At 47.0% G+C, this 21,937-nt stretch overlaps 1 protein-coding gene across 3 annotated transcripts in view; it reads right to left on the bottom strand.

Annotated features, from left to right (window-relative positions):
* The window catches only part of ERICH6 (glutamate rich 6), a 41,203-nt gene extending 19,606 nt beyond the window's left edge, over positions 1-21,597 (bottom strand). The window contains exons 1-10 of one of the 3 annotated variants that reach the window (XM_048864383.2): positions 21,403-21,589; positions 18,971-19,025; positions 18,101-18,186; positions 17,042-17,102; positions 16,082-16,188; positions 7,333-7,408; positions 5,335-5,450; positions 1,310-1,372; positions 339-397; positions 121-237 (exon numbers count right to left, since the gene is read on the bottom strand). In XM_048864383.2, coding sequence (XP_048720340.2) covers positions 121-237; positions 339-397; positions 1,310-1,372; positions 5,335-5,450; positions 7,333-7,408; positions 16,082-16,188; positions 17,042-17,102; positions 18,101-18,186; positions 18,971-19,025; positions 21,403-21,493 — 831 coding nt within the window. In that variant the 5' untranslated portion in view covers positions 21,494-21,589. Of the gene's footprint in view, positions 1-120; positions 238-338; positions 398-1,309; positions 1,373-5,334; positions 5,451-7,332; positions 7,409-16,081; positions 16,189-17,041; positions 17,103-18,100; positions 18,187-18,970; positions 19,026-21,402 lie in introns of all 3 variants that reach the window. The other 2 variants (XM_048864384.2, XM_075132185.1) reach the window with 2 other exon arrangements.
* Between the last annotated feature and the right edge of the window lie 340 nt (positions 21,598-21,937).

Here is a 21,937-nt window from a genome sequence, read left to right as displayed (position 1 = left end):
TGAAACCCTTGCAAGTTGAGTTTGACAGATGGCAGCATCTTACAGAGATTTCATTTTTCCCTCCTGCAGCTCTTGGGGGTTAATACAAACACATTACCATGTAGCAGAAAGAAACATCACCTGTATCTCCACGTCTTCTCTTGATGATTCTGGCCTATATGCTAGAATAGTTGGTGGCCCAATATGGGACAGTGTGCGCAGAGATTCCTCAAACAGTCTTATGAAGTCTTCATTAAACTTAAATTTGAAAACAGCAAATTCAATGTAGAGTCAGCTCTTTTTCAGAGGGAAAATTGTTAAGAATAAAATGTATAATTGTAGGGACCAGAGAACCATACCTCCATGTCGCACAAAATGCCTAAACTGCTGAGGTCTTGTGACAGCACTGCATGTATATCTGAATAGCAGCAATGAGAATGAATTAGGGAAGGCGTTGTGTTCTAGGAGAGCATTTCTTCCTAGCATCTTGGGAGGAATTCCCTCCCTGGCTTTTCAACACCCCTTCTCCCCCTTCCCTTTCCTTAACACACGCCAGCTAGCTGGAACATCTTTGGAGTTTATCAACTCGCTGCTCCTAAACCATTGGTAGGGTTGCTGTCCACCAGTGTGGAGCCCTTCCCCGCTTTGGTGTGGGAAGGGACATATGGGCCCTGATCCCATACTGTACTTAAGCATGTGCAGTAAAGCATGGGCTTAATTTTAAACAAGGAATAGTCCCACTGAAGTCAACAGGACAGCTCACTGCTTAAAGTTAAGCATTTAAGTGAAGTGTTGGATCAGGGCTACAGTGTCTAAAGCAGTTCCCACCTCTGCTGTCTTGAGAAGCAAGAGACTGGAAGCTAGAGATGGGGAAACTCCTATTAAGTCTTCTAATCCGTCCACTGCCAATGCAAGACTGTTTCCTATATTTAGTCCACACATAAATATCCCAAGTGAAGGGGTTTGCACCACTCCCCTCAGACAGCTATTCCCAATCCAATAGAAATGGTTGGCCGGAAGCTTTTCCTGATATCCAATCACAATGAATCCCATTACTCAGTTATATTTCCGTGTGCCATAATTCACCTTCCACCTTACTATTTACTTCCTTCACAACCTTGCAACAAGCCATATCCCCCAGTTATGGCTCAGAGAAGCCACACTTCTAGTTCTTTTAATCTTGCCAGTCCTTCTAATCCCAAACCATTTTTATTTCTCTTTTCTGAGTTCCCTGCCCTTTGTCACTATCCGATAGGTACTGGTGTGTGCAGAATAGAATGCAGCCCTCCAAGACGGAAAGCAGAAGCAGCTCCTCTGGGTATCAGTTTACCATTTTCATCAGCAGAAGCAATGTGAATGCTGTCTTTCTTGAGCTCTTCAGTCTCTCTCTGAACTAGAATTAAAATACACAGTCAACATAGGCAGTAGCCAAGCTTTGACAATGTGTTTGATCTCGTCAAAGAAAAGAGCGGCAGGGAATGCACAGCTGGAGGAGAGGAAACACCAGGGAGGGATACCAAAATACATTGAGTGCTACTCTGTGGATGGGCCTCTCTTTAATATAGCGGTGTGGTGCTGTGAGACTACAAGCCCCCGGCATTCAGTGCTCCGTCTTGTCTCCAGTATTTCCTCTTGCGAAGTGTTTGTATTGGATTTTACAAATAAGTATCCGTTAAAGTCTAATTGAGCAGCCCTTTTGCACACGATACCCCAATCAACAGTGGTTGTCCAGATAACATTTGGATGATGCAGTGTAGTTGTACCTCTGTTGGTCCTAGGATATTAGAGACACAAGGTGGGTAGGTAATATCTTTTATATAGAGACAAGCTTTTGAGCCAGTTTCCTTCAGGACACAACCAACTTTCTCTATAAATTCTGCAACATTAACCACCTGCCTCAGAACACTGTCCTCGCCACCATGGATGTCACTTCCCTATACACCAACATCCCTCACAATAACAGCAGAGCTGCCTGCCTCAAATATTTACAAGACAATAGACAACCCTCAGATATCCACCCCAAACACATTGCCAAACTCATCCATTTCATCCTCCCCCCTAACAATTTTACATTCAACAACAAACACTTTGTCCAAACCATGGGGACAGCCGTGGGTACTAGGATGGCTCCCCAATGTATCAACCTCTTCATTGGCCACCTTGAAGAAGAATTTCTGGACAAATGTACCACAAAACCAATGATATACCTGAGATATATCAATGATATTTTCATCCTCTGGACAGATGGCTTGAACTCCCTCATAGATTTTCATCACAACTTCAACAATTACTACCCATCCATTAAACTCTCTCTAGAACACTCCTACACCAGCATCAGCTTCCTGGATGCCACAATCAGCTTCAACAATGGAACCCTACAGATATCTATATACAAGAAACCCATGGATCACCCCACTTATCTTCACAGATCCAGTAATTATCCCAAACAAACCAAGAAATCGATCTACAGCCAAACACTCAGATACCACAGAATATGCTCAGAGGAGAAAGTCTGGGATATACACCTTAACACACTCAAAATCACCTTCTCCAAACAAGGACACTCCACCAGAGAAGTAGATTGGATCATGGAATGGGCCACCCAAATACCTCAAGAGAACCTGCTTCAATACATAAACCCGCTCCAACCGCACACTCCTAGTTATCACCTACCACCCCACATTGGAACCCATATGGGATATTATCAAACCCATATTTGATGGGGACCCCGTCCTGAAAGAAATCTTTCCTGAACCCTGACTTCTGGCCTTCAAACAACCCCCCATCCACCACCTCTCCAAGCTTATCATCAGAAGCAAGCCCCTGACAGACCAGGACACACCATCTCAAATCAGCACCAGACCTGCCAGAACAACGATGCAAAACCTGCAGACATATATCCACTGATCAACATTCCCCACAACATACCTTTCAAGATCCATGGATCCTGCACATACATATCACAACATATGGTGTACTGTCATCCAGTGCATTAAATATTCCAATAACGACGTGAGTAAAACCAGACAATCCCTATGTTCTCAAATGAACTCAAACAGGAAAATGATAAAAGATAAAAACACCCTATCACACTTTTCACATAGGTCGGATATAGAGTGATCGCTATCAGTCCTCATCCTCAATGGAAACCTGCACAACACTTTCAAAAGATAAGCCTGGGAGCTTAAATTCATAACTCTGTTAGACACTAAAAATCACGGACCGAACAAAGATCTGTAATTCACTAACCCCCTCTTTTTGTCCTGTGACTGCAGAGTGTTAATGGGCCACTCTATCTTGAGTGGTCCCTTACAATATGTGCCAACTATTTATGCTAAACAATCTTGTCCACCTTGCATTTAGCTGTGATGCTCTGAGTACCTTTCCCAGATATCAGAGTAGCAGCCATGTTAGTCTGTATCCGCAAAAAGAAAAGGAGTACTTGTGGCACCTTGGAGACTAACAAATTTATTTGAGCATAAGCTTTCGTGAGCTACAGCTCACTTCATTGGATGCATGAAGGGTCTGTCTGCCTGTGTGATGCTTTTGCAGGGAACAGAACAGGAATGGAGTATTAGAACTTGTTAGTAAGTAATCTGGCTAAAAATGCATCAGATTTCCTTTTGTTTAAATGGCTGGTAAATGGTAAATAAGCTGTGCTGAATGGAACGTATATTCCTGTTTTTGTGTCTTTTTGTAACTTTAAGGTTTTGCCTAGAGGGATTCTCTATGTTTTGAATCTGATTACCCTGTAAGGTATTTACCATCCTGACTTTACAGAGGTGATTCTTTTTCTTTAATTAAAATTCTTCTTTTAAGACCCTGATTGCTTTTTCATTGTTCTTAAGATCCAAGGGTTTGGGTCTGTGTTCACCTATGCAAATTGGTGAGGATTTGTATCAAGCCTTCCCCAGGAAAGGGGGTGTAGGGCTTGGGGGGATATTTTGGGGGGAAGTTGTCTCCAAGTGGGCTCTTTCCCTGTTCTTTGTTTAACACGCTTGGTCGTGGCAGCATAGGGTTAAAGGACAAGGCAAAGTTTGTACCTTGAGGAAGTTTTTAACCTAAGCTGGTAAGAATAAGCTTAGGGGGTCTTTCATGCAGGTCCCCACATCTATACCCTAGAGTTCAGAGTGGGGAGCTGTAGCTCACGAAAGCTTATGCTCAAATAAATTTGTTAGTCTCATTAGTGCCACAAGTCCTCCTTTTCTTTTTCCCAGATATGAAAAAGAGCTCTGTGTGGCTCGAAAGCTTGTCTCTCTCACCAACAGGAGTTGGTCCAGTGAAAGAACAGATTTAAAAATTTTATTAAGATATTTTAAAAAAGTGAATGGTACAGAGTTTAAGCGTAGAAGTTTCTGGTAATCAGGGAATAACGTACCGATTATCAAGGGGTGTGAAGTTCGGTTTAGGATCGGATGGCGTAAGGAATACATAATCTGCAATATCCCCGATTGGGGGTAAAAGGTTGACGGGTCAAAGTACAGACATGGAGATATGAGGGTATGTTCATATAATGGCTATGCTCAGGTGTGGAGTCTAATGAGCGGATACGATGATGAGGATGGATTGACCCTCATTTGGTGAGATTATTACCTCAGTCATCCACCTCTCTAAGGGCCAGTCCACACTGGCAATGCTAAAGCACTGCTGCAGCACCACGTTAACGTGGCTTGTGTGGTCACAGCGCTGGGAGGGAGCTCTCCCAGGGCTCCAAAAAACCATCTCAACAAGAGGCGTAGCTTCCAGCGCTGGGGGCGTAGCTACCAGTGCTGGGGCACTGTTTACACTGGTTCTTTACAGCGCTGCAACTTGCTGTGTTCCGGGGGGTGTTTTTTCACACCCCTGAACGAGAAAGTTGCAGTGCTGTTAATTGCCAGTGTGGACAAGCCCTGACATTTGGTCCAATTTGGATGACTCAGCTGAGCAGCAGAAGGAAAGAGGCCATATATTTTCAACTCTATTTAGAGGCTTTGAAAGTTACCTTCCATAGGGATATGATACACAACTAGGTCTGTCATCTGTTGAGCATTCCCCCACAGACTGCTGTATATTCTTCTTACTAGCTAAACATTCTGTCACGTGTTTAATAATAGTTGTATTTAGAAGAAGTGCTAGCTAGTTGTTATAGCAAGGAGCTCTCCTGGGTTCTGTTCCCAAGTCTGACATTGACTTGCTGTAGAACCTTGCACTTGATTTCTGTGTCAAGTTTACCCTTGTGTAAAATAAGGAATTACACAAATCCTTGGTTACTAGGCACCTTATATAAAAAATATTATAAATGTGCAATTACTACTATACATGTTGGCTCTTATACAGTAAGCATCAGATATTTGAACTAGCAAAGCCATTTCTTACCGGTTTTTCTGTAGATATGTTCATAAATCCAGCTTGTTTCTGTCTGCATTGACACTGAAATTCCTAAAGATTTCTCATGAGTTGAGTGATCAACGTTATCAGATGTTTTTCCTTCACTACATATAAAACACAAATTGCAAATTAATCATGTATGGTAGCTGCAAAGAAGTTGCTTTTGAAAATCTATTCAAGCAGGAGGTTTTTCCAACTTGAGTATTTAATACACTATTAGAACTGAGAGTCACACATGTATGTAGGAAGGAATAAAGGCCTAGAAACATATTTTTGCTATCTCTAAGATTTATAGACTTACTCTCAATCAAGTCAGTCTCTGAAGGTCTCCAATGGACTAGACAATGAAAATGTCCTTAAAAAGGCCTTTGAGATTAAACTATGAAAATCTCAGACCCGTTTCTCTCTCAAAGCATTAAGTAGTAAATGAACACTAGGTTTGTTTTATACATTAAATACTTTAACACACACATTCTTGTCTTCCATGGTAAGAACTGAGATGAAAGATGTCAAGTCTGGGAAACCAGGATTAATCAAACCAGCGTTTAAAATTCCTGTGCTCCACCATCAAGGCTGACGGTTCCAATATTTGACATTTCTCTTCTTGTGTCTGATCGCAAAGACCCTGTTAAGTATCTAAGGCTTTTTGATTTATAAATCAATGCCAAGGGACCAAGACTCATGAGCAAACTTAAAAACAGCAAAAAAATAGATGCAGGCACGGGGAAGGAAAAAACGTTCAGTAGGTGAAGCATGATCAACTTTAAGTATCGTCTATTTTAAACAGCAGTGAGTTAAAATTTGCAAATCCACTTGCATATCCCCTTAATTTCCAACACCTTTCATATGCAGAAGATTATAATCCACATCAGCTGTATCATCCAATTTATAGTTAAAGCATAACATCATATCTAAAATTAGGGCTGATCTACACTAGAAAATTAGATCGACTCAGCAACGTTGCTCAGGTGTGAAAAATCCACCCTCCCATCTCCTGAGTGACATAGTTAAAATGACCTCAGTCCCCATGTAGATAACACTAGGTTGATAGAACAATTCTTCCATTAACCTAGCTACCGCCTCTTGGGGAGATGGATTTATTACGGGGATGGGAAAACTCCTCCTTTTTGCTGCAGTAAGTGTCTACACCAGTGGTTCTCAGGCTATTTACCATTGTGGGCTGCATATGCAGCTCTCTATTCAGTATATGGGCCGCATCCACATAATATATATACTACCTGTATGGCCCTGAGGATGTCACATGGGCCCCAGCTGTGTGCTGATTGGGCTGCAAGAGGCCCACGAGCCGCGAGTTGAGAACCACTCGTCCACACTCAAGAGCTATAGTGGTGCAGCTGCAGCTGGACCACTGTAGCATTTTAAGTGTAGACGTAGCCTTACAGACTAAAAGCATCATAGAGCCCTTCCCTTTTCCACTACATAGTGCAGCTGTCCTACTACCTTGGAGAGGTGAATTCAACAGTTGAGTTGAAAGCTTTAGCCTGCTCAAAGCTGTGAACAAGTAATGTATATGAAATATGTTGGTGGTCCTAGTACAGATCCTAGTGAACAGGCATTGCAAAAACAACCACCGGACAGACGTAGCACAAATAATCGGCACCCTTGTTGGTTATTTAAGTAGAAGCCAAAACAGGATGGACATAGAGAATGAACTACCCTTTCACTCACAGATACTTTCCCTCCAAATCCAGGCTGAAGCTTATTCAAAAAGTAGCCCATGCTACCATGGCCCATGCTGTACCAGCTTTGTGGATAAATAGAAGACAGCAGTCTCTGTGGCTGTCAGACACCTTTTGAGAAGGCCTACATCTTAAAAGCAGGCGTGAACTATATTCAGGAAAAACAATGAAAGCAATGGAGATTTGTAAGTAGCTTTCTTCACTGGTTCTAAGTTTCCCAGCTCATGATCCTGTTTGACCACCACCAAGTCATATTAAGTTCTGTGGTAATTTTGCATGTGCTTACCAGCTTAACTTGTGTAACGAGGGAGAGGAAGTTTCTCTTCTAATTCCACCTAATATTGTAGGAAGGCCTTTTGTACCTGTTGAACACAACAAACTAGTCAATGCATACAATACAAACAATACTAAATGATTAAACACACAGACTCTTCAGTGCATCTGCTGGTCTAGGTACATGAGAGAGAACTGTATGTGTTAAAATCCAAACTCAAACATATCCTATTTTTAAATGGTAGTTCCATAGCAAGGTGCTTCTTAAAAGCAGAAATTTGTTACCTTAGTTCAAAAAGATGAAGTGTTGAGGACTAACTCCTGAATCGGTTTTGAGGGATTATTATTGCTGCATGCAGTCTAAACCTACTGTAAACCTATCCTCACTGGGCTTCCCAGGCTTCTGACCTGGAGATTCCAATCCCAGCAGAATTCAGCTACTCAGGGGCTCCTTTTGTCTAGCACTGAGGGTCACTTATGCCCACCCTTCTCACAGTGCCCTGCCTGCCAATATGCTATGTGTCTGTTTATAAAGCCCATCCAAATCGAGGACGTAAATACTTCAATGATCATCTTTTGCCCTAAACCCCTCCTTGGCTGTGTTGGGTCTGCTCTCATTCCCTGTGTTCTTTTTGGTTGATCATAGAGCACAAGTTTCTCAGTCAAAGACTTGCTTGTGGAACTAAGTCTTGGAAGAGGTTGACAAAATTTCTTCCTTAGTTGCCTTCGGACACATGGTAAGACACATTCACTGTGGTTAGCTAGTTCTAGATAGCTTGTTGCCCCCCTCCCTGCTTTATTGAATCTACTAACCCTTCCCCTCTTGCTCCCTTTTGTAATAATTGCACCTACAACTTTATCCTAACTGTGAGCTTACCTGTGAAAAGCAACTGAAAGGTCATTAAATGTTCCCGTAACCTATAATAATAATAATCTATTTGTGGGAAAATGTACAAAAGAAAGACAGACTACATTAATCTAAACAAGAAGGCCTATTGATAAAACTGAAGGACTATGTTAAAATCATGCTTAGTAAACAAGGGGAGTGTGGAACTGGAAATTAGGCCTAATTGCTGGACAAAATAATGAGGGGAGGAGTTATTTCAGCCAATCACCCCTTTTTGGGGCCCTTAAAAACAAATTTTGGGAGGGCAGGGAAGGACTACCACCACCACTGCTACAGCCACTGCCATGAAATTTTTCATCATGATACCCAGATGTCAGCACATAGTAGGGACATGTGACCATCACCGCTGCACCAGCAAGGACTCTAGTCTGCTACATGAGAGATCCTGCTCTGTCTTCCTCTCCCTTTTGTCTCTCTTTCTATCCCCCAATCTCTTGGCTTTTCACTTGAGCTAAATAAAACTGCGCGGCACAGCTGGAGCACAATGAGATGAGACAGCCCAAGCAGCTCTGCTCAGCCTGAGAAGGACGAGTGAAGGAGAGGGACCTGACCACATCAGATGTCCCTGACTGGGGAGGCAAGCCAAGGTCCACAGCAACAGCTGTTGTGGGTGATGTGCCAGCCCAAAGCACCTATTTATGACCCACTAGCCCCCTGTTTCCTGAGAACATCAACAAAAGCCATATTTCCCCATCTTATCTCTCTTCTCTCCCTTCTAGGTCCATCTGTTTTGTCAAAAGCAGGAAAGTGACTATCATTCCTGACTCAGGATTAAACAGAACTAGCCACTTTCTTCCTCATCAAGGAGGACTGTTTGATAGAATAAGACTGACTGTGGTGTCCCAGGCCTTGAAGTTTCCAATGTTCGCTGAAACCTGGTGGGCTGAGAAGCTGATTGGAGGAGCGCCCAGTCTCCACCGATTGGTCCAACCACGCTATTTAAGCCAGACGGTGGTACAAGAAGTTGTTTGAGCAACAAGGTGATTTCCTGTTGCGGCTCCATGGGACCCTGCTTCCTGCACCCAACCCTGTTTCCAATTCCCGCTCTGCTCCTGGCTTCTGCCTCACCCCTGCTTTCACTCCTGTTCCCACCGGGCTCATGCACCATGCTTGATTCTTGCCTTTCTCCATTTCCTGCCCTTACCTCGCTTCCACCATCACTTACTAGTCCTGTCTCTGACTTGATCCCTAGCTCTAGCATTTGGTTTCTGACCTCGGCTCTGACCCTCAGCTTCGATTCCTGACTCTGACTTGATTCCTGGCTTTGGTAATTAGCAGTTGACCATGGTGCTGACCCTCGGCTTTGTTTCCCCAACCTGGGTGCCTGCTAGGCCTCTAGACCTGACTCCTGCTCTGACTACTAGACAAGACTGCCTACATCCCAGTCCACAGCACTCGAAACAATATTCCCTCTCTAAAAAGACTAACTTTGTTTTGCATAATCACTCAGTTTCAATTTTTTTTGCCTTCTTTTAATTCTTTTCTTTTTTGTGTGTTTCAATCAATAAATTTCTGACCTTTGGTATAAATTTCCTAGTGTGTTTTCCATGGTACTGATCTGGCTAAAGTCTCATATAACAAACTTTGTTTAGAACTGTTTACTGTGGAACAGTTACAGGTTATGTTAATACCTCTAACTTGTTGGGCCCATATACTCCATCATAATTAATACAACATCCCCTTTATTTATATAGGTGGGACACTGATCCCTTTTGTTGATGGGTGCTTCCCTGAATGTTTTTAGATTTCCACTTTCATAGATTCCAAGGCCAGAAGGAATCACTGTGGTCATCTAATCTGATCTCCTACAGGGTTATATCCAGATGACTTTTAATTTAAGCCTGGTCAACACTAGAAACTTCTGCCAGTACAGTAATGTCACTTAGGGATTTGAGGTTTTTTATGACATTTTTATATCAGGAAAAGCCCGAGTCTGGACACAATTATATTGGGGAAAAATATGTTTTTGCTGGCATAGCTTGTTTTCTTTGGGGAACTATGATAAGCTACAGCAGTAAAAATGCTCTTTTGCTAGTAGAAGCTGTGCCTACACTAGAAAGTGTTTTTGTTCTAAATGGGGAGTAGATACTTTGCAGGTGACCTTATAAACTACATAAAATAGGTTTCAGAGTAACAGCCGTGTTAGTCTGTATTCGCAAAAAGAAAAGGAGTACTTGTGGCATCTTAGAGACTAACCAATTTATTTGAGCATAAGCTTTCGTGAGCTACAGCTCACTTCATCACATGCATACTGTGGAAACTGCAGAAGACATTATATACACAGAGACCATGAAACATAAAATAGGGTTACTATTAAACTGAATAGCCTAGTTGGGCCTGAAGTCACTGTGGAAGGGAGGAACACTGTTCTTTTTAAGGTTGCAATTGTATTAGATTTTCCAACTATCTAATGAGACACCACCTCTCAGAGGGCAGATAACTAGGCAGGCAGGACACGTCTCTCCGGAATCAGATTGTGAAGGGTGGGAAATCCAGTAGTTGCACTGTGCATATGCAATATGCATCTGGCTTTTATTCTCTGACCAATGCTTATTCTTAATCCTTTCTATGCAAGGAAAAATGATGCGCTTTGATACTGCCAGTTTTGGTGCTTTTTCAAGATGATGTGCCAGCTTCCAGTATGATTCTAAGGAAAGGAAGGAGTGAGAGCAGTAGAATAAGGACAGTGGACTTCAAAAAAGCAGACTTTAATAAACTCAGAGGACTGATAAGTTAAGGTCCCATGGGAAGAAAATCTAAGGGAAAAGAGTTCAGGAGAGCTGGCAGTTTCTCAAGGTGGCACTATTAAAGGTACAACTGCACACTATCCTGATTCTAAGGAAAGATGGGAAGAACAGTAAGAGGGAAATATGGCTCTAGGAGCTTTTTAATGACCTGAAAATAAAAAAGGAATCCTACAAAAAGTGGAAACATGGGCAAATTGCTAATGAGTACAAAAGGATAGAAAAGCATGTAGGGACAAAATCAGAGAGGCTAAGGCACAATATGAGTTACATTTAGCAAGGTAAATAAAAGGCAATAAGATGAAGTTCTTTCAGTACATTAGAAGCAAAAGAAAGACAAAGAAAAGTGTAGGTCCTCTACTTAGCAGAGAAGGAGAGTTAATAACTGATGACAAGAAGAAAGCTGAGGTATTTAATGCCTATTTCTCTTCAGTCTTCATTAAAAAGATTAATGGTGATCAGCTACTCAACACAATTAATATTAACAACAAGGGGGAAGGAATTCAAAGCTGGGAAAGAACAGATTAAAGAATATTTAGATAAATTAGAGATAGTCAAGTCGGCAAGGCCTGATGAAATTCATGGGTACTTAACGAAGTAATCTCTGAACTGTTAGCAATTATCTTTGAGAACTCCTGGAGGATGACTGAGGTCCCAGAAGACTGGAAAAGTGCAAACATAGTACCTAGCTTTGAAAAGAGGAACAAAGATGACCTTGGGAATTATAGACCAGTCAACCTAAATTTGATACCTGGAAAGATACTGGAACAAATTATTAAACAATCAATTTGTAAGCACCCGGAGGATAACAGGGTTATCAGGAATAGCCAACATGGATTTGTCAAGAACAAATCATGCCAAAGCAACCTAATTTCCTTTTCTGAGAGGGTCACTGGCACAGTGAATAGGAGGGAAGCAGTAGATATGACATATCTTGATTTTTAGTAAGGCTTTTGACCAGGCCCGCCAACAAGGGGGGCAAAGAGGGCAATTGCCCAGGGGCCCAGGCAATTTAAAAGGGCCCAGGGGCTCCTGGCTGCCGCCGCCGGCAACACAGCAGGGCTAAGGCAGGCTTCCTGCCTGCCCTCACATCCATAGGCGCCAATTCCGTGGGTGCTGCGGGGATGGAGCACCCACAGGGAAAAATTAGTGGGTGCTCTGCACCCTCCGTCAGCCAAGCTCCTCCCACCCCCACCCCGTCCTTCTCCCCTGAGCGCGATGTCCCCACTCCTTCCCCTCCCAGCGCTTCCCGCCTGCCGCCTAACAGCTGTTTGGCGGTGCTTAGGACTTTCCAGGAGGGAGCGGGAGGAGTGGGGATGTGGCATGCTTGGGGGAGGAGGTGGTAAAGAGGCGGGGCAGGGGCAGGGACTTGGGGAAAGGGAGTGGAATTGGGGCAGAGCAAGGGTGGTGCAGGGGAAGGGCCAGGGGCGTGGCCGGGGCGGGGGGGGGGTTGAGCACCCACGGGGCAGAGGGGAAATCAGCGCCTATGGTTGCTCCGCACTGCTCCCGGAAGCGGCCGGCACGACCCTGAGCCCCTGGGGGAAAAGGGGGTCTCCATGCGCTGCCCCCAGCACTGACACCGCACCTCCCACTGGCCGGGAACTGTGGCCAATGGGAGCTGCGGGGGCGGTGCATGCGGGCAGCGGTGTGCAGAAACCCCCTGGACCCCCCGCCTAGGAGCCACTGCCAGAGGGATGTGCCTATAGCTTTCGGGAGCCACCTGAGGTAAGCGTAAATCCCCTGCCCCGCCCCCCTGCCCCCCAACCCCCTGCCCCAGCCTAGAGTCCACACCCCCTCCCACACCCAAACTCCCTCCCACAGCTTGCACCCTACACCCAAACTTCCTCCAAAAGCCCACACCCCAACTACCTCCCAGACCCTGCTACCCAACTCCCTCTCAGAGCCTGCACCCCTCACCCCTCCTGCACCCAAACTCCCTCCCGGAGCCTGCCCCCCCTGCACCCAAACTCCCTCCCAGAGCCTGCACCCCTCCAGGGCCATCCCTAGCTATTTGGGTGCCCTACACAGCCCCAGGCCTCCGAGGGGAGGGGGGCACCTGCTCTCCCCCACCCAGGGTCTAGACTGTGCTCAAGGCCTGCGGGGCCTGGGAGGCAGGAGCTGTGAGGAGGCACTTTGGGGGGCCGCACAGGCCCACAGTGGCTCAGGGGATTAGTGGGGGGCCAGGAGCAGCCCGCTCTGCTTCTCTCACCTTGGCCCCAGCTGTGTCGCTTGGAGAAGGGTGCTTGGGGGAAGGGGTCCCCCGTCCCCTCACACTCACCGGCAGCAGTGGGAAGTGGAGCAGCCCGGCCCCAGCCCGCATAGGCGCCAACTTTTCCCGGCACTGGTGGGTGCTCGAGCCTCATTAAATACCCCAGGCCCACCCCAACTCCACCCCATTCCAACGCCTTCCCCAAATCCCCGCCCCAGCCCCACCTCTTCCCCGAGAGTGCGGCGTTCACCCTCCTCCCCCCTCCCTCCCAGCGCTTGCTGTGCAAAACAGCTTTTTTGAGGCAGCAAGTGCTGGGAGTTAGGGGGAGAAGGAGTCGCGGCGCGCTCAGGGGAGGAGGCGGAGGTGAGCTGGGGTGGGGGTGCGGGGCAGGGAGCTGCTGGTGGGTGCAGAGCACCCACCAATTTTTCCCTGTGGGTGCTCCAGTCCCGGAGCACCCATGAAGTCGGCACCTATGCCAGCCCGCTTTACTCTGCCAGCTCTGAGCCACGGCGCTCCGCTTCCTGCCGCTGGTGAGTGCGGGGGGCAGTCCTTTCCCCGACCTGACTGACACGGCTGGGACCGGGGGAGCGGAGCGGGCTGGGGCCGTGTTGCTCCGCTTCCCGCCGCCAGTGAGTGCGGGGCCCGGTCCTTTCCCCACAATCACCAGCGGTGGGAAGCGGAGTGCCGCGGCTGGGAGCTGGCGGAGTGGAGCAGGCTGGGGCTGGGTTGTTCCGCTTCCTGCCACTGCCGGTGAGCGTGGGGTTGCTGGGGGAAGAGCTGGAATGGGGGCAGGGTGGACCGGGGGGAAGGCTAACAGGCCGGGTGGAGGGAGTTGTCCGGGGCCCCACACTCCCCTAGGGATGGCCCTGCCCCTTGAAGTGGGCGCAGGCCGCGGGGGGCCGGCCAAGGGATAGGCCTGGTTGCTGGAGCTGGTGCTGCCGCATATGCAGCACGCAGCTGCCTAGGGCACCATGAAATTTGGGGCAATTTGGTGCCCCAAATTTCATGGTGGCCTATGCAGCTGCATATTCTGCATAGGGACTTAGAGACGGCCCTGCATCCCCTCCCACCCACAATCGCCTGCCCCAGCCTGGTGAAAGTGAGTGAGGATGAGGGAAAGCGAGCGACGGAGGGAGGGGGGGATGGAGTGAGCAGGTGGCGGGGCCTCGGAGAAGGGGTGGGTCAGGGGCATAGTCTCAGGGAAGGGGCAGGAGATGGGGCAAGGGTCTTTGGGTTTGCACAATTAGACAGTTGGCAACCCTACCAGGCAGGCGTGTGAAAGCCCTGTCTGTGCTGGAAGAGCGCACCCAGCAGCACAGCCGGCAGCTTAATGGGCACCAGCCAGCAAGGAGCAGCACCACCCAAGTATCAGGTGGACCGCGTCCGTGCAGGCGCGGGGTTTACTTGCGTGGGGGCCCATTGATTGTTCTGCTCTGGGGCCCGGAATTGCTGTCAGCGGGCCTGCTTTTGTCATAGTCCTACATGGCATTCTCATAAGAAAATTAGGGATATGCAGCCTAGGTGAAATTACTAAAAGGTAGGTGCACAACTAGTTGAAACACTGTACTCAAAGAGTAGTTATCAATGTGTCGCTTTCAAACTGAGAGTGCACAGGTCAGTCCTGGGTCTAGTACTAGTCAATATTTTCATTAATGACTTGGATAATGGAGTGGAGAGTACGCTTATAAAACCTGTAGATGACATCAAACTAGGAGGGGTTGCAAGCACTCTGGAGGATAGGATTAGAATTCAAAATTACTGTGACAAATCAGAGAATTGGTCTGAAATCAACAAGATGAAATTCAATAAAGACAAGTGCAAAGTACTACACTTATGAGGAAAAGAATCAAATGCACAGCAATAGAATGGGAAATAACTGGACAGACGATAGTACTTCTGAAAAGGATCTGGGGGTTATAGTGGATAACAAATTGAGTATGAGTCTTCACTGTGATGCAGCTGCAAAAATATCATTCTGGGGTGTATTAACAGGAGTATGTAAGATACGGGAGGCAAGTGTCCCAGTCTACTTGGCACTCATGAGGCCTCAGCTGGAGCACTGTGTTCAATTCAAGGGCACCACACTCTAGGAAAGATGTGGACAAATTGGAGAGTCCAGAGGAGAGCAATCAAAATGATAAAAGGTTTAGAAAACGTTGACTTATGTAGAAAGGTTAAAAAACTGGTTATGTTTAGTCTTGAGAAAAGAAGACTGACAGGAGACCCGATAATAGTCTTCAAATATGTGAAGGGTTGCAATACAGAGGATTATGATCAATTGTTCTCCATGTCCACTGAAGGTAGGAGAAGTAATAATGGTCTTAATCTGTAGCAAGGGAGATTTAGGTTAGATATTAGGAAAAACTTTACCCTGATAGTTGGAGTTATGCTCTGGAATAGGCTTCTGGAGAAGTTGTGGAATGCCCATCATTGGAGGCTTTTAAAAACCGTTTGGACAACCACCTGTCAGGCATGGGCGGCGGGTATAATAGGCTAGGGAGGTTAAGTCTCCCCTAAGCCAAGCCCTGGCTCCGCCCATGCTCTGCCCTCCCCCTGCAGGTGCCCAAGCCAGCAGGAACTCAGCTATGCAGCCAGCTGGAGGCCAGTGGGCTGGCACTGGGGGCAGTTTGGCTGTGGCTCCTCTGGCTGCAGGGGAGGGGGGGCACTTAGGGCTCTGGTAGACAGGGTGGGGTGGACACTCAGGGCTCCCACGGACATGAGGTAGGGGTGGGGCCTTGGGCAGAAGGGGCAGGGCTGTGTGGCTAGCCTCCCCAAAGGGGGAGCTCACGCGCCGCTAATGCTATCAGGTCTAAGTTTACTTGGTCCTGCCTCATTCAGGGGGCTGGACTCATTAACTTCTTGAGGTCCCTTCCAGTCCTACATTTATTTGATTCTACAATACCTATGTTGGGAGCTGGTTGCTGTGTGGCCCTCTTCTGGAGGCTGGTCTCGGCTCTGGGTTCTGTGGCCCCATCAGACTTTTCTGCTGAACTCTTGTCTTGAGGCGATCTAAGCAGGTGAAAGGCAATATGATCAGACTTTAGGGTAAAGGCTTTTTACCCATAGTGCCTTAATAATAGCCATGGTTAAGTCAGATGGCTTGCCATCTCCCAAGGAATTTAGATTCCCTGTTGTTAAAGACAAAATGCTACACTTAGCTGGCTGTTTAATGATTTAGATGAAATAAATGGGTACTCCTAATGTAGTTCCTAGTGGATAGGTATCCATATTCTAACAGCCCCATAACTGTCCTCATTAATCAACAGGAACAGAACACACAGTAATAGGCTTATACTGTAGCAGGGAAAACTTAAGTTAAATATTAGAAAAAAATCTTTCTCATATAAGGGCCTAATTCTGCCCTGTGATACATGTGCAGAACTTTCACTAAAGGCAAGAAAAGTTGCACACAAGTTATCAGGGACAGAATTTCACCACTGTGAAGTTTCACAATGAAATATGTGAGTAAGGAAAGCTGTGGAATCATCATCACTGGGAATATTAATATGTAGGTACCCCTCCTGATGAATAACCAATTTTGCTGTGAAATTAGGGTGAGAGAAATCTACATGACTGATCATGGTTCTTTCCAACAAAATGATCATAATATAATGAAGGACCAACATCTGGAGAAGAGTGAAAGCAAAGAAGACAGTTAATTGTACTGATTGTATTGACTTCCTGGTTGTACAGTCCCCATGTCAGGAATGGTTACAGCGTGCCACAGCTCAGACAATAATACAAACAAATTAAGTTTTATGTTGAAGTAATAGTTCAGCTAGAGCCTCATCTAACTCCCGTTGAAATCAATGCAAATAATTCCACTGAGTTCAAATGGGAGTTGGAGTGGGTCCTTCCTTACCTGCTTAATGTATCTAATGATGTGGAAATTTCTCTTCTAATTTCTCCTAGTACTCTGGAACCTGTAGCATACAAAAATCACTAGTATTTACACTAGATTGTATCTGTAAACTAGTAATAAGCATAATACTGACCTGCTATAAAAGACTAAAGAATTATGTATTCACATGAATGTAAATTAAAAACAAAACTTGTTTTTTACTGAATTAAATACAACCAACAGAGCAAATGCCCCTTCTTAAATGAGAATGATAGTAAACTCCTTTTTCTGGCTTCAGAGAAGGGTGACCACCTTCCCTTCCCCACCTGAGCAGTGATTTTATGCTCCAGATTACTGAGGCAAAAGTGCTCAAATTTGGGTGCCTATAGCCAGGGCCATCCACAGGGGGGGTGCAGGGCCCGGGACAACCCCCACCCCTCCAGCCCAGGCCCTGCCCCCATTCCACCCCTTCCTCCAAGCCTCCACCTCTTCCCTCCCCTGCTCCCTGCCCCACTCCCCGTCCCTATTGCACCCCTTCCCCCAAGCCCCCACCCCGCCTCTTTCTGGCTTCTGCCCCCTCCCCTGAGTGACACTGGGAGCTGGCGGGCGGGCTGGGGCTGGGTTGCTTGCTGCTGCCGGCGCCAGGTCTCCCGCTAGTCCCCCAGAACCCCGCATCCCAAAGTGTTGGGCCCTGCAAAGCACGGAGCCTGGGGTGGTTGCCCCGGTCCATCCAATGTCTAAAGCTAGGCACCTAAATCTGTAGCTAGGTACCTAAATGAAGTTAATAGAGAATGTGTGTGCTCAGCACCTCTGGAAAATCAGGCTACATATTTAGGAGCATAAATATAGATTTAGGTGTCAAAGTTTAGGCATCTAAAACTGAAAATATTGCTCTGACCCTATACCCCATTTCTCAGTGCACCTCTCCTTCTTGCCCCAAGGTATTTACTTCCTTTTCCTACATGCTCCAGATCACTGCCTCCTCCCTTTTTGTGTGCACTGATTTTTCTCTTCCCTCTATATGCCCAAGGCATTATAACCCCAATCTCTAGCAAGGATGGAATTACATCATAGTTGTACCTGGGCCTGGAGCTGGCTGTTCTGTGGCCCCATCCTGGAGGCTGCTCTCTGATTCCATCTCTGTGGAACTCCTGTCTTCAGATGAGCTAAGGAAGTTGAAAAGACAGTATGTTCAGCTTACAGGGGAAAGACATCCCTGCAAAGCATGATTGTCTCACTAATGACCACTGTTTATAATAGATGGCTTTATCACTAAAGGAATTCAATTTCCCTCTCCTTGCACAAAGAAAATGACACATTAGGAAGAACATTAGTGTACTCTGTCTTGTTCCTGGTAGACGTATTCATACAGTCCCTCCTCCTCCACTGGCACCTCTGCTGATCGTCTCAGCAGAGGCTCAAGGACTGAATAAGCACAAAGACTGAAATAAGGCTAACCTAGGAAAAATGGATACAGCTAGGTTTATTCAATCTGGGAGTGGGGAACTGGAGGGAGGAGGACAGTAACTAAAGATAAGGAGACAATCAATGAGGAAAGAACAAGTCATAACAGATGTAAAGTGCTATGCTAAGAAAGTTATACAGGCCATTTGGTAGGTGTAACCTAGGTTACAAAATCATCTTGGCTACATTAGATGCTAGACATCTTCCTATCAAGGATGGTTTTGGGGAAAAACCTCAATATTGCCATGATGCAAGGAATGATGGACTAGATGACCCACTGGAGAGCTTCATAAACACCCAATGTTTCTAAGGTGATATAAGTAAGGACGGGTGGGGCACGAGGGAAGCCAGTGAAAGCAAAGAAGATTCCCAAGTAGAATATTGCGCTGAATATTGTATTGCTAGCTCTAAGATCACGTATGGCAACTGCATAACACTGCTCAGCCCAGAATAAAGCAAATCAAAGTTATATTTCCATTTTCTTACCTGCTTCGCCCCTCATAGGATGAAGATGAAGTTTCTTTTCTATTTTCCTTGGCATCTGTTGAATGCAAATATATACAGGCTAGTTGGACTGCAAGATATGCATCCGAACATGCAAGCATAACCCCCCAGTATGTGAGCTGGACTAGAGGAAAGGTAAAGAATTTTAAGGTAGGGTATTAAGGCTGTGTATACAGCATCTCCCATTCTCTTTATTGTCCCCACAGCAGGGGAGGAGGGGAGAGAAAGGATACTCCATGTGAAGGACTCAAAGGGATAAAGTTTTGCCAAGAAGCCAGGTTCTTATAACTCTTTGGCTTCAGCTATCAACGGCATGGCCCCAACATGTGCTTTCTCCCAATTCACTCTCCAGTCACTATGCTTTACTCTAGAGCTGCTCAGAACATTTCAACACAAGTGAAATTTCCAACCAGCTCCCACCCCAGATGATGTCGTAAGTGATAAAACAAATGAGGCAATGGCTAGAGCATCAGGGGCAGAAGTCTTATGCCCCACGTCTGAACAGAAATTATTTTGACACATTCCGCCATTGCGGTGCAAAAAGCAAAACATTTATTTTTCTCCACCCTGGGCATCAACAGTATCACACAGCAGGACTGGTCAGGATAGATGATAATCTTGTTAATCTCAGCTGCCCCCACTCAGTTACAGAGTTAGGGTTTTCTTCTCTATGAAGAAATTTCAAATTACTTTGCAGGTACCAGGTTGGATCTGGACTGAGAGGTCTGCCTCTGTGGCAACAGAATGATGTCTTGAGGGGACAAATACTGAGTGCTCTCTTCTTGACTTTCAGATGATGTGGGTTTGCTTTGGGTCACAACCTGTATGTTCTTCTTGGCTGGGTGGAAGACCTGTGGGAAGCACTGAGCTTGTTGATTAAGACTGTCATTTTCCTACAAAGAGAGGACTGCAGAGTGCCTGGAGTCCTTAAGGAGGCTCTTGCTAACCATTGACTCGTATCTCGTTTTTCTGTTTTGGGAGATCATTGAAAAGGAGGTGGCAGGGCAACTCTGGTACTTTCTGCGGTTCTTGTATTTCATTATCTTAGTCTATCACACTTTAGACCCTATCACAGACTGGACTGCCCTTTTAAGAGGAAACTGCTCCAGCCCACCTATGCCTCATTAACAGTCTCTTGATTGGGTGTGACAGAGGAACTGATCTCTATAAAGAGTTAGAGGAGTGAGGACTCTCTGATAGAGGTTGCAATGAGTTGGAGGCTTCTGCAGGGAAGACCAAGGGGAAGAGTTTGGGCCAGAAAGCCAGAGCAAGCTATAGAGAACCTGCAGGGACAGACCTTCAAACTAGGGGAGCTGCTTCAGCTAGGCTAGGCTGGGCTGGGTGTGGTCTGCTAACGTAGAGAAGATGCTGAGATACCAGAGGAGGTTTGAGACCATACCTCAGGTAGGAGGGGCTATGTCCAGCATAAGATATTTTTGTGTTTATTTTTATGCCAATAAAACTAGTCTCTAAGCTAGTCACTGAACAGAGAAAAGTCTTTCTGTAAGTTATTGAGATAGTGTGACAGGCACCCTTGACCACAAGAGGGTGCTCAGGAGGCAGCTGATGTAACAGGCCCAAATACCTGTCTATATGCACTTGTTTCTGTGGCTGTCTTAGCAATGGATGAAGACTGAATATCCATGGTGCTTTCTTAAAATCTCAAAGTCCTTGATGCTTGTGGCCATGAGGTTTTGCTGGTACTGCTGCGGTTGCTAGTAGGGATCTTTGGGGAAAGTCCTAAAGGGTAGTTTTAGAAAATCGCTCTTCCAGCCAAAGGACTCTCTGTAAGCCAGGCTACTCTGAGGTTTTTCTTGTAAATTTTTGCTGATACAGACTAACACGGCTACCCCTCTGAAACCTGTCTTTTGTAAACGTCACTGTCTCTATGGCCATTGGAAATGTTAATGAGGAGATATGGGCTGGCTGCAGTGTGCTGGTGGCACCCACTGCTCCATCCCCACCTACCTGACCCAGCTGATGCAGCAGAAAGAATAAGCCAGGCTCTTTATGAGACACGGGTGTAAACAAAGGGAAGCTAGCTCGGGCTCAGTCTTACAAATGAGATGATGTTGGTAAAGGGGAGATGCAGCTGGAAAATGGGAAAGGCGGATCTCCCCTCTGCCTGTCCAACAAGGGACTCCACACTGCTGTCAGGAGGATAGTCAAGCGCAGAGGTTATTGGATCTAGAGTAGCTCGAGGAGCAGCTGTAGCTAAAGGCCTTTAAAAACCTGCTTCTGCTGGGAAGCCCCGGTTGGCCTGTGACCCCCTGCCCCAGAGCACAGCGCAGGGCCCGGCGCCCTAGTTCCGCTACGGCCACCTCCAGACACACAACCCGCCGGCAGTCCCCGCTGAGGAGTGCCACGCGGGGCCGCGCCATCCCCGTGACCCCGCTGCCCCGGGGGCCACGTACCCGTCCCTGCTCCCCGCGAGGCCGGCTGTTCTCCGGGCCCCGGCTCGGCGGACCCACCGCGCTTCCGCCCCGCACTGCCCGCTCCCTCCATGGTGCGCTGCTGCCCGCGGGGCTGCGGCCCCTTTGCACGCGGGGAGCCCCTTCCCGGGTCCTTGTGACGCCAACTGTGGTGCGTTCTAATCGCTAGGGAGACGGCGTCGCGGGGCGGGGCGCTCAGAGCCCGCCCCGCCCCGAGATTTAAAGGGGCCGGCTGCTCCCTGCCCCCGGGGTCCAGGCGCCCCTCCCCGCTGCGGAGCAGCCAGGCCGCTCCACGGCCGCGCGTGCCCGCGGGCCGGATGCACTTGCACCGTGTACAGGGGTCTGGCTTATTCTGGGGTGTGGCAGTGGAGGTGTTTGGTCGCGGGGCGGGGGGGATGCTGCGTCTCCTGCTTTGCTGTCCCAGGGGCGCGGGGCCGAGGCGATCTCGCGTTTGTGAAAGCGGTGGCAGGTCTCTAGCCCAGCAACCCTTGGCGGCAACCAGCTGCCTCGCTGCACC

This window comes from Caretta caretta, chromosome 9 (genome assembly GCF_965140235.1).
Source record: "Caretta caretta isolate rCarCar2 chromosome 9, rCarCar1.hap1, whole genome shotgun sequence".
NCBI lineage: Eukaryota > Metazoa > Chordata > Testudines > Cheloniidae > Caretta > Caretta caretta.
This window is presented reverse-complemented; position numbering and strand designations above follow the sequence as displayed.